Source organism: Lutra lutra, chromosome 1 (genome assembly GCF_902655055.1).
Source record: "Lutra lutra chromosome 1, mLutLut1.2, whole genome shotgun sequence".
Lineage (NCBI taxonomy): Eukaryota > Metazoa > Chordata > Mammalia > Carnivora > Mustelidae > Lutra > Lutra lutra.
In genome coordinates, this window is record NC_062278.1 from 209,881,776 (window position 1) to 209,893,305 (window position 11,530).

At 55.2% G+C, this 11,530-nt stretch overlaps 1 protein-coding gene and 1 non-coding gene across 3 annotated transcripts; both read right to left on the reverse strand.

Annotated features, from left to right (window-relative positions):
- Window positions 1-5,269: 5,269 nt before the first annotated feature.
- RPL18A (ribosomal protein L18a) lies at window positions 5,270-8,744 on the reverse strand. Of its 2 annotated transcripts, none has more exons than XM_047697889.1 (5): window positions 8,595-8,744; window positions 7,113-7,292; window positions 6,394-6,523; window positions 5,638-5,747; window positions 5,270-5,418 (listed from the first exon to the last, which is right to left on the reverse strand). In XM_047697889.1, the coding sequence occupies exons 1-5, from the start codon at window positions 8,727-8,729 to the stop codon at window positions 5,326-5,328; spliced, it is 648 nt and encodes a 215-aa protein (XP_047553845.1). In that variant the 5' UTR covers window positions 8,730-8,744; the 3' UTR covers window positions 5,270-5,325. The 2 variants fall into 2 exon arrangements, with proteins under 2 accessions (XP_047553845.1, XP_047553851.1); XM_047697895.1 differs by having other exon boundaries at window positions 8,600-8,739.
- LOC125090030 (small nucleolar RNA SNORA68) lies at window positions 5,893-6,025 on the reverse strand. The gene has a single exon (XR_007124142.1). It is a non-coding gene; the product is annotated as a small nucleolar RNA SNORA68 (small nucleolar RNA).
- Window positions 8,745-11,530: the final 2,786 nt, after the last annotated feature.

The window sequence follows — 11,530 nt, forward strand, 5'->3', positions numbered from 1 at the left end:
CATTGGGTTTCAGGTCCTAAATGCAGACATACTTGGGGGAGTCTTTGCTTGTCATTGGACCTCAGTTTCCCCATCTATAAATGGAGATAAAGCAGTCCCTGCCCCAAGGAATAAATCGAACCTACATAGTAGGAACCTGGCACAAAGTAAAGCCTTCACTCACTCATTCATTCATTCATTCATTCATTCATTCACTGGTGTCTTCATGCATTTGTTGTTTCCTGTGTGGAATACTCATGGAGCGTGTAATAGAGGTCATGGGGGAGGGACTGTCAGTGGCCTCGAATCCGAATAAATGGGGGGCCCATGACTCCTTGGGAGGTAGTGTCTGACATGTCCCCCATCGCACAAGAGGAAACCAAGTTTATGGAGGGCAAGTCCCTTGCCTGGGGTCGTGCTATCAAAGGACCCAGACACTGTTGTCTTGGGGCCCTTCGTTGGTGGTCTTGAGGGACTTTGGCCTCTGGAGGCTCTGACTTCTGGGTTCGAGTCCTGACTTGGTGTCTGGAAACTGGGTTCCCTCCTCCACCAGCAGGAGGGATCTGGACCTCTGCTGGGTTCGTGTGGGCCCCAGAGTCCTCTCCAAGCCTCTGCCGCCTCCTGGTGGTCTCCAGCCGACTCACGCCACTCCAGTTTGGTCCAGCATCTCCCAGGCAAACCTTCCTGTCCCCTGGGGCTCTCCCTCTTCGAACCGGGTGTGGGCCAGCCTGCACACCGCCACCTCCTGCCCCCAGACTCTGATAGATCTGTTGCCCGCTGGCATGCACTGCTCCACCCCAGCTAGGAGGGTGCGGGGAGGACACTGTTCCTTTTCCTTCCCGTCTTCATTCTTTCAGGCCCGGATGCACTGTACCCTTCAGGACAATCTGATGGGAAAGGAAAATTCCTGGAGGGGATCCCCTTCCCAAAAAGCCACACAAGTGAATTTAAATATATGCAAGTTGTTATAGGACACACAAACCCGGTCCTCCCTCCCCAGGGAGGTTCTAGAAGTGGTTACCATCCATGGCCAGTCTTTCTCTTCCTCTACTATGAAGTGGGAGGCTAGACAGACAGACACTGGGGCTGAGGCCCATTCATTGAGCACCTACTGTGTGCATGCCTGTGTGCCCACTGCTGGGGACTCAGCAGGATCCAGGTGGAACCATATTGCTCACAGGAACTTGACACTGACCAAGCCAGCAGATAAACGCACATAGGTTTCAGAAGCTGATGGTTGAGTGAAGCAAGGTCAGAGATGGAGTGGGCCTGGGGGCCTATGGGGTGGGAACTCTTGGAGGAGGTGAGTGCAGACCTGCAGGCAGAGATGAGCCAAGCTTGGAGAGATGCAGGGGGAATAGCCAGTGCAAAGGCCCTGAGGTACAAACAAATGGAGTAAGCAGAGTTGAGTGAGGACAGGGAAGGCCACAAGGGACCCTGAGTCTTGGCCAAGGGTGTGGATTTTATTTTGAGGGTGCTGGGGGGAGGGCATTGGAGAGTTTGGAGCAAGAGGGACCTAATGAGACTTACAGACTCTGAAAAGCCCACCATGTCCATGGCAGTGATTGTGGGGTGAGAAGAAATGGGTGGATTCGGAATGTGATCTGGAATTCCAGGATGTGAGAGGGGGCCCAGAGTTTGGAACCATGAAGGGTGGGCGGGACCATCTTCTTTAGGGTTGGAGGGCGCAGGGTGGGGAGATGCAGTGGGACCTTCCCTGACTGTGTAGTTCCCACATGGACAGGGAGCAGGCAGGACCCCGTTGGTGAAGCGGGAGGGGCAGGGAGATCCCCCATGGCCCGCAGCTGCAGTCTGAGCACAAGGGGCAGGAATGTCAGTGTGTTTGCTTGGCTGTCTGCTGTCCCCACCCCTGCTTGCTGCCAGGGAGCACCCCCATGGCTCCCTGGAGACATGGCAGGGGTCAGGGGTGAGAGGCTGTGAGCTACTCTGGCTCTAGCAGGACCTTCTGGGTATCTGGCTTTGAACTTCTCCCCTGCACTCAGTAAAAGCAAACCATTTCTATTGATGGTGCCGTAGCTTCCTGAGAGAGTCCGCCATTGTTAAGCCCTGAGGATTCCAACTGTGGTTCTAGGGGTCCACGACTCTTAGGTAGTCTCTCCTGGTTTCAGAATCTGGCTCAGGTCTTCTGGAACCCCTGCCCGGCTTGTCTTATCTTGGTGCCTGCCCTTGCTCAATGGTTCTCTCAGGAGTGGGGGCAGTGCAGAGAGGGGCAACTTGTGATCTCTCCCCCTCGGCTCCCAGTCCTGCCAGGTGTGGCACTTGGCACCTGGGCAAACCCTGGGACAGGGCCTGGGAGCCCCCAGCCAACCAGAGGGGCCATCAACGATCCTGGAGGCCAGCCCTGCCTCATGGGCCTCACACCGAAGGGCTCGTTACTGCCAGACTCCAGTTTTGCTGTTGTTCTGCTTGGTTCCCACTCTTGAGCTATCTCTTGAGAGGGCTCTGTTCAGCAGCCCTTATCTCCAGCCAGCGCCCAGGCAACCGCTCTGTGCAGGGTTTGGGTGTGGGCGGGTAGGTGGGCAATGCAGATTCCCAGGTAGGTGGTTACACAGTGGAGGGGTCTGTGGGCAAACTTACTGACGATGAGTAGATGGCAGGGCGGGTGGATGACCAGATATATCAGGGAGCTGGGGCTCACTCCTCCTCAGTGGGAAGGTCCCTCAGTAAGGGACGGATACCATCCTCCGGCTGGTTGGGGCAGAGCCCTCCCACCTGGTTCCCAGGCTGTACATGGATGAAGCCTTGAAGCCCCGGGTGGGATGGAGGTGCACAGTGGGCCTTTGTGGGGCCCAGGCCTTCCACTTTCCTGGCGGTGTATCCTCTCTAGCTCATCTTTAGTCTTCCCACACCCAGAACCAACCACACCTTACATGGTAAGAAACTAAAGCTGAATGGGTAGTGATTTGCCCTAGGCACAACCATCAGGGCTCACGTCAAGGCCAAGTCACAAGTGACGGAAAACCTCCAGATTACAGCCTAAGCTGTACTGCTGTTTCCTTCTCTCTCCTCTTATCACATAGACACAGGCTGATACCCAAAGTCCTTCAATCTTATTGCTCCAGTGTGGCTTCTTACTGGCCAAAGATGGCTGCCGGAGCACCAGACATTGTGCCTATATTCCAGCCAGATGGGTTATTTCCTGGAAATGGCACACATCGCTGTGGCTAGTATCAGTTACCCCTTAATGAAAAGAAGGCTGGGAAATCTTCTTTGTGGGTGGCATCTAGATATGGAGATCCTATTACGGAGGATGAAGTATTTGGGGACAACTAGAGGTGTCTGCCTTAAGTCACAAAAGATTAATGACATTAACAAGGCAAAAAACTCAAAAAATTCTAGCCTGGCTGGCCCCAAAATACAGCTTAAAGAACATCAAGTGCCTTGGAAGAATTTGCAGCATATATGGGGGAAATAGATTTTCAGGGTTTTGCCCATATATGAAAGAAGCTTTTACAAAACAGTAACTTAAAAAACGACCGGCAGCCCCATGAGGGGAGACAAAGCCATACAAATTCATTTTACAGAGAAGTGCCTACTTCTTAAGAAGACAAATATAAATCCCTAAAATGTGATTTTTTTTTTTCCCAGCCATCAAAGTTTACTAACCAATGGTACTGGCAAAGCTGGGAGAAAACAGACCTTATTATTAAATAACAGGCCTTATTATTAAATACTATGGGGAGAGTAAATTGGTGTACCTACAGGGTGGGGCGGGGGGGGTTGGCAGGTCAGAAATTAAAAGCTTGGGTCCAGCCACTTGGGGCCCTGTTTATCACCACCCTTTCTCCATGTGATGCACAGGTGAGGGACAGTCACTGGCTGTCCTCACACTTTTCCGGGTCCCAGACTTACTAAACCTGTCCTGGGGCCAAGGAGGAATACATGTGGTCTCCACCCTCCTCAGACTCCATCTGGGGGGACATCAAAAATCCACCTGTTGTCCCCGGAATACACGTGTGGCTTACAATCCTCGGTGAGGCCGAACCAGTGATGATCCGTAGGCGTCCAGGCAGAAGGCTCAGTACATGCAAAGGCGTTTGAAAGCGGGGGGGGGGGGGGGGGGGGGGGACGACGACGACGACAGCCAGTGCAGATCTGGGAAGCCTGGTACTCTGTCCCCAGGTCCTTCTTGGGACAGTGGCTGGCTGTGCCCACGCCCTGCCTTGGGCACCTCTCCAAACATAGGTAGGGCCTGAAGTGAGCCGGTTTTCTGGAAGCCACCAGGATCGATCATGCCAATGAGCTATCCCACCTCAAGTGGGGGAAGGGAGGCTGTACCCTTGCCTGGGACACTCCAGGCCTGACTGCTCCCCAGACCCTCACCCACACTGCCTTTTTGTGCCCTGGCTTCTTCCAGTTCCGTGGCTCTCTGTGACAGCAGGCAGATCTTGGCTGACCTTAGCCCCCAGCGCCTACAGTTGTGACTCTCCAAGTATTGTCCACTGAGTAAATCTGCCGAGTGCCCTAACCTTCTGATGAGGACTCGCTCAGTGTGGGCCAGGGCTGCCCAAGGTCACACACCAAGGACAGACACTTCCCAAGAACTGCCCTCCTAGCCGCGCCTCAGCCTCCTGATTGAGGGGCTCAGCCAGGGTGGGATTAGCTTCATGCCTGGAATTCCCCAGGGCCTCAAGTGGTTTCCTGGAAACTGATACCAACGGTGAGACCTTGAACTTCTTGGGCAGGATCAGGGCGTCCTTCAAGGGGCCGGCACCTAGTGAAGGGGGAAACCACCACAGCACAGCAAGCTCATGGCCCTCTCCAGGGCCCCTTGGTGTCTGCTCTGAGGATCCTGGAACTAACGACTAGGGCTCTGAGAGGGGAAACCCCACAGGTGGGATGAACCAACCCCATCATCCTGGCTCCTTCCAGGCATCTAACATCTGACTGCCATATCTCACCAGACACGAACTGAAGCCTCTAATAAGAAGGTGGGACAGGTTTAGGGGCCAAACCTAGGGGCCTGCAAAACACCCTCCAAAGCTCACAGCAGAAGGCTACCTGCTGGGGCCGCAAACTGGGCCTTCCAGCCCCAGGACCCTGCCCATGAGAGCCCCTTGCTGGATGAAACCCTGGGGAGCCAAGTGGGCAGGAGAGTGCTTGGAGGTGTGGCTTTTGGCACTCCTGGGGCTCCCTTTCTGGAGAAATCAGGTGCCTGGGCCCCACTTCCAGAGAGGAGGACCCCTCCCCAAGCAGAGAACTCATAGCGTGGCTGTGCCCTCTTGAGTTCTACAGGGAATACAAAGAAAATAAGAGTGTCTGAGCACCCTGGTTTTCCCAAGAAGTTTATTCGGGCAGACCTGGAGACACACGGAGGCTCTGCACCTAAAAGAAGGTGTTGGGCCTCTTGGTGGTGAAGCGTGGCTTGTGCTGGCGACGCAGAACCCGGTGGGGCAGTGGGAACTTGATCTTGGAGTCCTGTGATAAGGAGAGATGGCTGAGTGGGGGGTGGAAGCCTCTCAACCTAGTCTTCCAGGGGCCACTGAGGTGTGGCAACCCCCCACTGGGCTCCTGCGTCAAACCCAGTGCCTCCCTGCAGCTCCCGAGGCTGGGGGACAGTGGAGTAGCTGGGGCAGCTCCACGGTCCAGGGAAGCCCCCCTCCCCCGAGCCTGCCCAGCAGGGCCCTGGGCACTCACGTGGAACTGCTTGACTGCTGGCCGGCGGCACTTGCTGGCTGCCATCTCCTCCACCTTCATGATCTGGATCGAGTGCGCTCGGGCACGGTGTCGGGCACCCATGTCTCGGTCTGCAGGGAAGGAGGCAGAGGGCGAATGTGCACCCCGGGATCTGGGCATTCCTCAAACCTCCCATCAAGTGCTGGCCTAGAGGGACCCCAACTTGGGGATTGGGTGGCTGGAGCCTCTGGCCCCAGCAAACACTAGCGTTATCAGGGGTGTAGAACCTCCAAATTCACTTTGAGGGGCACGGCCACAGCCCCCCAAAGGCGACGAGATCCACTTGCTGTTAGCACCTCTGTTTAAACCGCTGCTATGAGAAACAGCAGTTCTTGGGTTGAGGTGCTTGGGTTTGGCCTCTGGCAGGTAACCCGCCCTAGGAGCACCGGGGCCACCAGCGCCAGATCCCAACAGACAGGGCCGGGGCTAGGGGCTAGACTGTGGGTGGGAATTATGTCTGCAGAAGTGAAGGACCCTGAAGCTCCACCTGCTGGCAGGTTCCAGAAGAAGAGGCGCCTGGAGCATCCTCTCCACTCCCGCCCCCCAACCACCACCCCTGGACTGCCTGATCCCCTAATCCAAGAAGCCTCTGGCACTCTGGCACTCCTGCCTCAGTTTGGCAGGGAGTGGGCAGGAAGCAGGGTGCAGGCTGACTGGGCTGCAGATCCCTGCAACAGGAGCCCTAAGGGAGGACTGGGTGTGGTCCCGTCAGCTCACAGCACTGGGTGACGGCGCCCGCGGTGGTCAGGTCCCGGTACTCCCGGTACATGTTGTGGGTGCCGCTTCTCGAGTCATAGCGCAGCCAGATGCCGAAGTTCTTCACTCGCAAGGGGGATTTCTCGAACACCTAAGTGCCAGAGACACTGGCTGAGACAAGAAGGCCAGCAGCCTTGCTAATCCTCTTCCCCAGGCCTCTCTTGTATCTGTTTCCCAGTTCTTGAATCTCAGAGCACAGGAAAGCAACCTGCCGTCCTAGACAAATCCCCATGGCAACAGTGGAGCGGACACGGCCAGCCAGGCTGGCACACCTCCCCGATGTGGACCATCAGCTCAACTCCTCCCAAACACTACTCTCCCAAGACTACCTGGGCCCAAAAGCAGCTACCACCCTGCAGGTGTCTGATGCAGAGCCCAGCGCCCATCACAGCAAAGGTGCTCAGGTGACAGCACCTCTGCCTACTTTATATAAGAGACTCAGCCAAAGCACTGGCCTCAGCCGAGGTGTCCGGGCATACCAGCCACACACTTCCCGGGCCTTGGGCTCTCTCACCGGGAAAAGGGCAGTGAGGTTATCCACCCCATCCCAACCTAGGGCTTAATTACCACATGCGAACAAGCCAGGGTTTATGAAGTCTGGGAATTCTGTGGGGTGAGGAACCCCCACGGGAATGTGTCAATCCACTCCAGACCCCACCCTGCTCTCAGACACCCCGTACCTGTCCACAGTAGACGATTTCCCCTGAGGACTTCTTCATCTTTTTCAGCTGAGACACAAAGTACCAAAAGCGGGACTTGGCGACGACGTGATTAGGTGCAAAGATTCGCATGCGATACAGGGGCGGAGTGCGACATTTGGGGGTGGGCAGGCAGCGCCCCACCACCTTGTACTCTCGCAGCTGAAACACAAACAGGAGTTGAGGTGGGGCCTGACCCAGTGCCCTGAGGCCAACTGTGAGATTCACCTTGCTTCCTTTCCCAAGCTTGGTGAGAACTGAAATCAGGAGAGTGAGAAAAGACTGTCCCATCACAGGGCATCCATATGGAATCCCGGTGACTGTGTCATGCCAACTGTCCCAGCCTTCCCAAAACAGGGATCGAGGGCAGGGAGAGTTAAGATGCCTGGCTACCCTCTGCCTTGGCTCAGGAAAGCTGGGCAGGGCTGTCAATCTGGCTGTCCTTCCCTTTCCGTTTATATTCCTGTGAAAGCAGCTGAAGCCTAAACCTGCAGGCTTCTTCCTTCACAGCATCTTTGCAGCTCACATCTTCCCAAAGTGCTCTTTCACTCTGGGGCCCAAAGACAGTGGCCAGCCTGGGATCTCACAGCCCACTCCAGGCAGAACCAGGACAAGTATCCAGTTCCCTTTCCAGGCCTGCTGCCATGGGATCTGCAACTGCTTCAGTATTCACAGCAGCAGTCCAAAGGGGTTTGTTTGGACTTCCCAGTGCTCTCCCCATTTACAAAGATGCAAAGACAAAGACGTCGGCTAAAGCCAAACACTGCGATATGTTACAACGAACCCACCTTCGTAAATGACTCGTCAATCATTTTATTAATATAAGAATGGAGCCAAATATCGCAAACTTGTCTCCTACTTCCATGTCTCAATGTGATTAATCAGTCCCGCGGACCACCTGCTCAGGAAAAGACCGATGCAGCTGGCCTCTTCCCCAGCGTGGAAACTGAGGCTGGGGAGCTGTACAGGACCCACCCTGTTTCTCCCGAGGGCTCGCTCTTCCATCTCTGCGCCACAGCGCCCTCTGATTTTACTAAGCACTTGCCACGATAAACCTCCCCTTGTCAGCTCGGGTTGTTTTCTACTTCTTACAGCCCCGTCAGGAAACAAGAAATATTAATGTTTCCTCCCACCGTGACCACTTTGCAAATGGGGGACCCGAGATTTAGAAGATCGACTAAGTCCCGTGGCTCGAACTTCCAAGCCGCGCAATTTGTCCCTTCCCCTGGAAAAGAGAGCCGACCTCTCCGGCCCCCGAGATTCCCCAGCGGGTCGGAACCATGGCACCAGCCTCCCCACGCGGCGCCGCAATGGCCGCCATGTTGGCTGGGCCTGGGGGCGATGGCGCGCGGTGGCACCGGACCCGACCAAGAGCGCTTTCCCGCTACGCGGCCAACGCCACCTGCCGGCGCCCCCGAATCGATCCGCACTGCACTACCCGGTCCCCGGGCCCGCCGCGCTCGCCTTACTGTGCCCGAGGCCTTCATGGCGCTCTCTCCACTTTCGCCGCCGCACGAGAAAGGAAGTGACTTTCCTCGCGCAGCCGCTCACCAAGACTTCGTTGACGGAAGTCCCGCCTCTTGCAAGCTGCGCGCCCATTGGCTTCTCGTTCCGACGCTCAACAAGATCTGCTTTTTCACTGGCTCCAGATCCACCAACCTTTCACAGCCCCTCCTTCTTCCACAGCGAAACTACACGTGAGGGAGCGCCACGAGCCCCTCCCTTTCCTCCATGGCCGTAAAGGAGCGTCGTGCTCAGCACGCCGGGAGTCGTAGGCACCCGGGAAGGTCTGGGTGGTAGTTTGAGCGTTCCACTTCCAGGGAACGCAGGGAATGCTCGCGTGTAGAATTTATTTCCTTACTGCTTTATATTTCATGAAGTGACTATTTTCTAGTGTAATATTTTAATTCTTTTAATGATTTTTATATATGTTTAATATTTTTTCTTTTAATATTTAATTTTTTAAGTTATCTTTACACCCAAGGTAGGGTTTGAATTCACAACCCTGAGAACAGGAGTCTCATGCTCCACCCATGAGCCAGCCAGGCCCTGGGACCCTACATTTTTTAAGTTATTTCCTTAGTGGTTGCTCTAGGGCTTAACACATATAAATTTAGAATCTCTTAGCTGCCTTAATTTTTTTTTTAAAGATTTTATTTATTTGACAGAGAGAGAGAGATTAGAAGTAGAGAGGGGCAGAGAGAAGGGAGGGGGAAGCAGGCTCCCCGCGAGCAGAGAGCGGGACACAGGGCTCCATCCTAGGACCCTGAGATCATGACCTGAGCGGAAGGCAGAGGCGTAACCCACTGAGCCACCCAGGGGCCCCTGCTGCCTTAATTTTAATGAGATTTAGAAATGTTACTACTGTATGATTAATTTCCTCTACCCCCCCTTTTGTCTCATTATTGTTATTATTTTGTTACTATTGTTAAACGTATTATATCTACGTATGTTACAAACCTAAATACATTGTTGCAATTGTCACTTAAAATTCTATGGCTTGGGGTGCCTGGGTGGCTCAGTGGGTTAAGCCTCTGCCTTTGGCTCAGGTCATGATCTCAGGATTCTGGGATTGAACCCCCCCATTGAGGGTGGACATTTAGGTCTTGAAAAACCAGATAACTGGTGGGAGAGGAGGATGAGGGGTGGAGTGTAGTCAGGGGACCCCGCCTGCCTCCTACTGCCTCTGACTTCTTTCCTGCTCAGGACAGCAGGCAACAGGCGACTCCACCCTGACGACGGTGCCGCGAGTGTCCACCAGGTGGCAGCAGAGCTCTCGCCTCGGCTGTGCCGCTGAGGCCAAGAGCCTGGACGCTGGTGTGGGTGCGGCGGGAATAAGTTCATAACTCACAGATGGTTCCCGGGCGTATTGTCTCTTCGGGCCTCAGTTTCCCCATCCTTGGGGGATGAGGCTAATAATAGTTTCCAGCTCTTGGGGTTATGAGATTTAAATGGCGTATAATGTTCGGACTGGGGAGGCAGGGGCCCTTGCCCTGGAGCTGTGCCACTCCAGCCTGCTTGAACTGCCAGCGCCGGGCCTCAGTTTCCCCAGGCTGCAGGCAGGGAGTGGGAGAGTAGAAAAAGGTACTGGAAAACGACAGCAGGCTGGCTGCACAAATCGAGGGCTGGGAGGGATGGAGAGGGGGCCAGAGGAGGGGGAGCAGGGATGGCAGGTGAGGAGAAGGGAGAGGGGAGGTGTAGGGAGAGGGAGGGAAGGGCTCCAGGATCAGCCCCGGCCTTGGAGCCAGGTGCTTCTATCTTCAAGGCCTGGGTCAGGGTGACTCCCGCAGCTGGAGCGGAAGGAGGAACCCTGGGGAGAGAGGGGGTGTGTGTTGTCTAAAGTTTGTTAAGAAGCATTTTTTTCCCCTTCTTGGCTCTGCTGCGTGAGTGTGGCCCTGGCCGCCCCCCCCCCCCATGCCTGCCACTCCCCTGACCCTCCCTTCTTCCCCCTCCCTCCCAGATGCTCTGCTCTGGGCTGCCCCCTTGCCTAGCCTTGGGCCAAGCTGAGAGCCCAGCCCAGTCAGCTGTTCCGGGCTAGTATCCCTTTGCCTCTGTCACTCACTGCCTTTCAATCAGGCCCAGCTGAATTCCTGGTTGGCAAGGGCACCCCTGGGCTCCCCGGTCCTCCCAGTTTTTCTTATTCCATTGGACCTTGAAAGTGCCCTTTCTTAATCCAGGCTCCTGGGCCACACTGGGCCTCAACCCAGGTTGGATCACCACCCTGCCCATCACCACCTGAGCTGCCCCACTTTCCCCATTTGGGCTACCAGCACCTCCTTCTTTCCAGGGCTCCACGCACTGGCCCAAGATTCTGCTCCTATCCCTTCCTCCTGCAAATGCCCCCAAGGCACTCACCCCTGGACTCCAGATGCCACAAGGTCCTCCTCCCCAGGCCTTCCTCTCCTGCCTCTAACTGTTCCTGCTCCCAAATCACCTAAGGCTCTTCCTCCTAATTTGATCATTCATTCATTCTAATCATTCATTCATTCGACTACCTCCATGTGCCAGGCACTGGGGACCCAGCAGTGATCAGGACAACAAAAAACTCCAGTCCTGCGAGAGCTGACATGCTATTGGGAGAAAATGGACAAAAACAAGAAAAATAAGAGTAATAGGCATCACAACAGAATGTGAGAAAAATAAACAGGAAGGGGTTGCCGTGGGCTCCATACAATTATTGCCCCCCATCCCCAGCCAGGGGACAGACCCCATATCCCTTTTCTCAGCCTAATTGGATCCTTGGGCACTGTGAGTAAGGGAAGCAAGCCAAGCTGGAGGCTCTTAGGTCCTGAGCCTGTCCCCTCGCACCCCGCCCTCCCTTTCCTGTAGGGGGGGCACAGTGCACACCTCTGGGGTGGGTACAGGGATTAAAGGGTTGCTCTGCATGCAAAGCCCTAATG

What these genes read in the sequence shown, in the direction of transcription:
- RPL18A (XM_047697889.1), bottom strand. Translation starts at nt 8,729, where the DNA reads ATGGGCGCGCAGCTTGCAAGAGGCGGGACTTCCGTCAACGAAGTCTTG. An exon ending in AAATCGTCTACTGTGGACAG is followed by an intron (nt 6,524 to 7,112) that starts GTACGGGGTGTC and finishes TCTGGCACTTAG; the next exon opens with GTGTTCGAGAAATCCCCCTT. An exon ending in CAGCAGTCAAGCAGTTCCAC is followed by an intron (nt 5,419 to 5,637) that starts GTGAGTGCCCAG and finishes TCCTTATCACAG; the next exon opens with GACTCCAAGATCAAGTTCCC.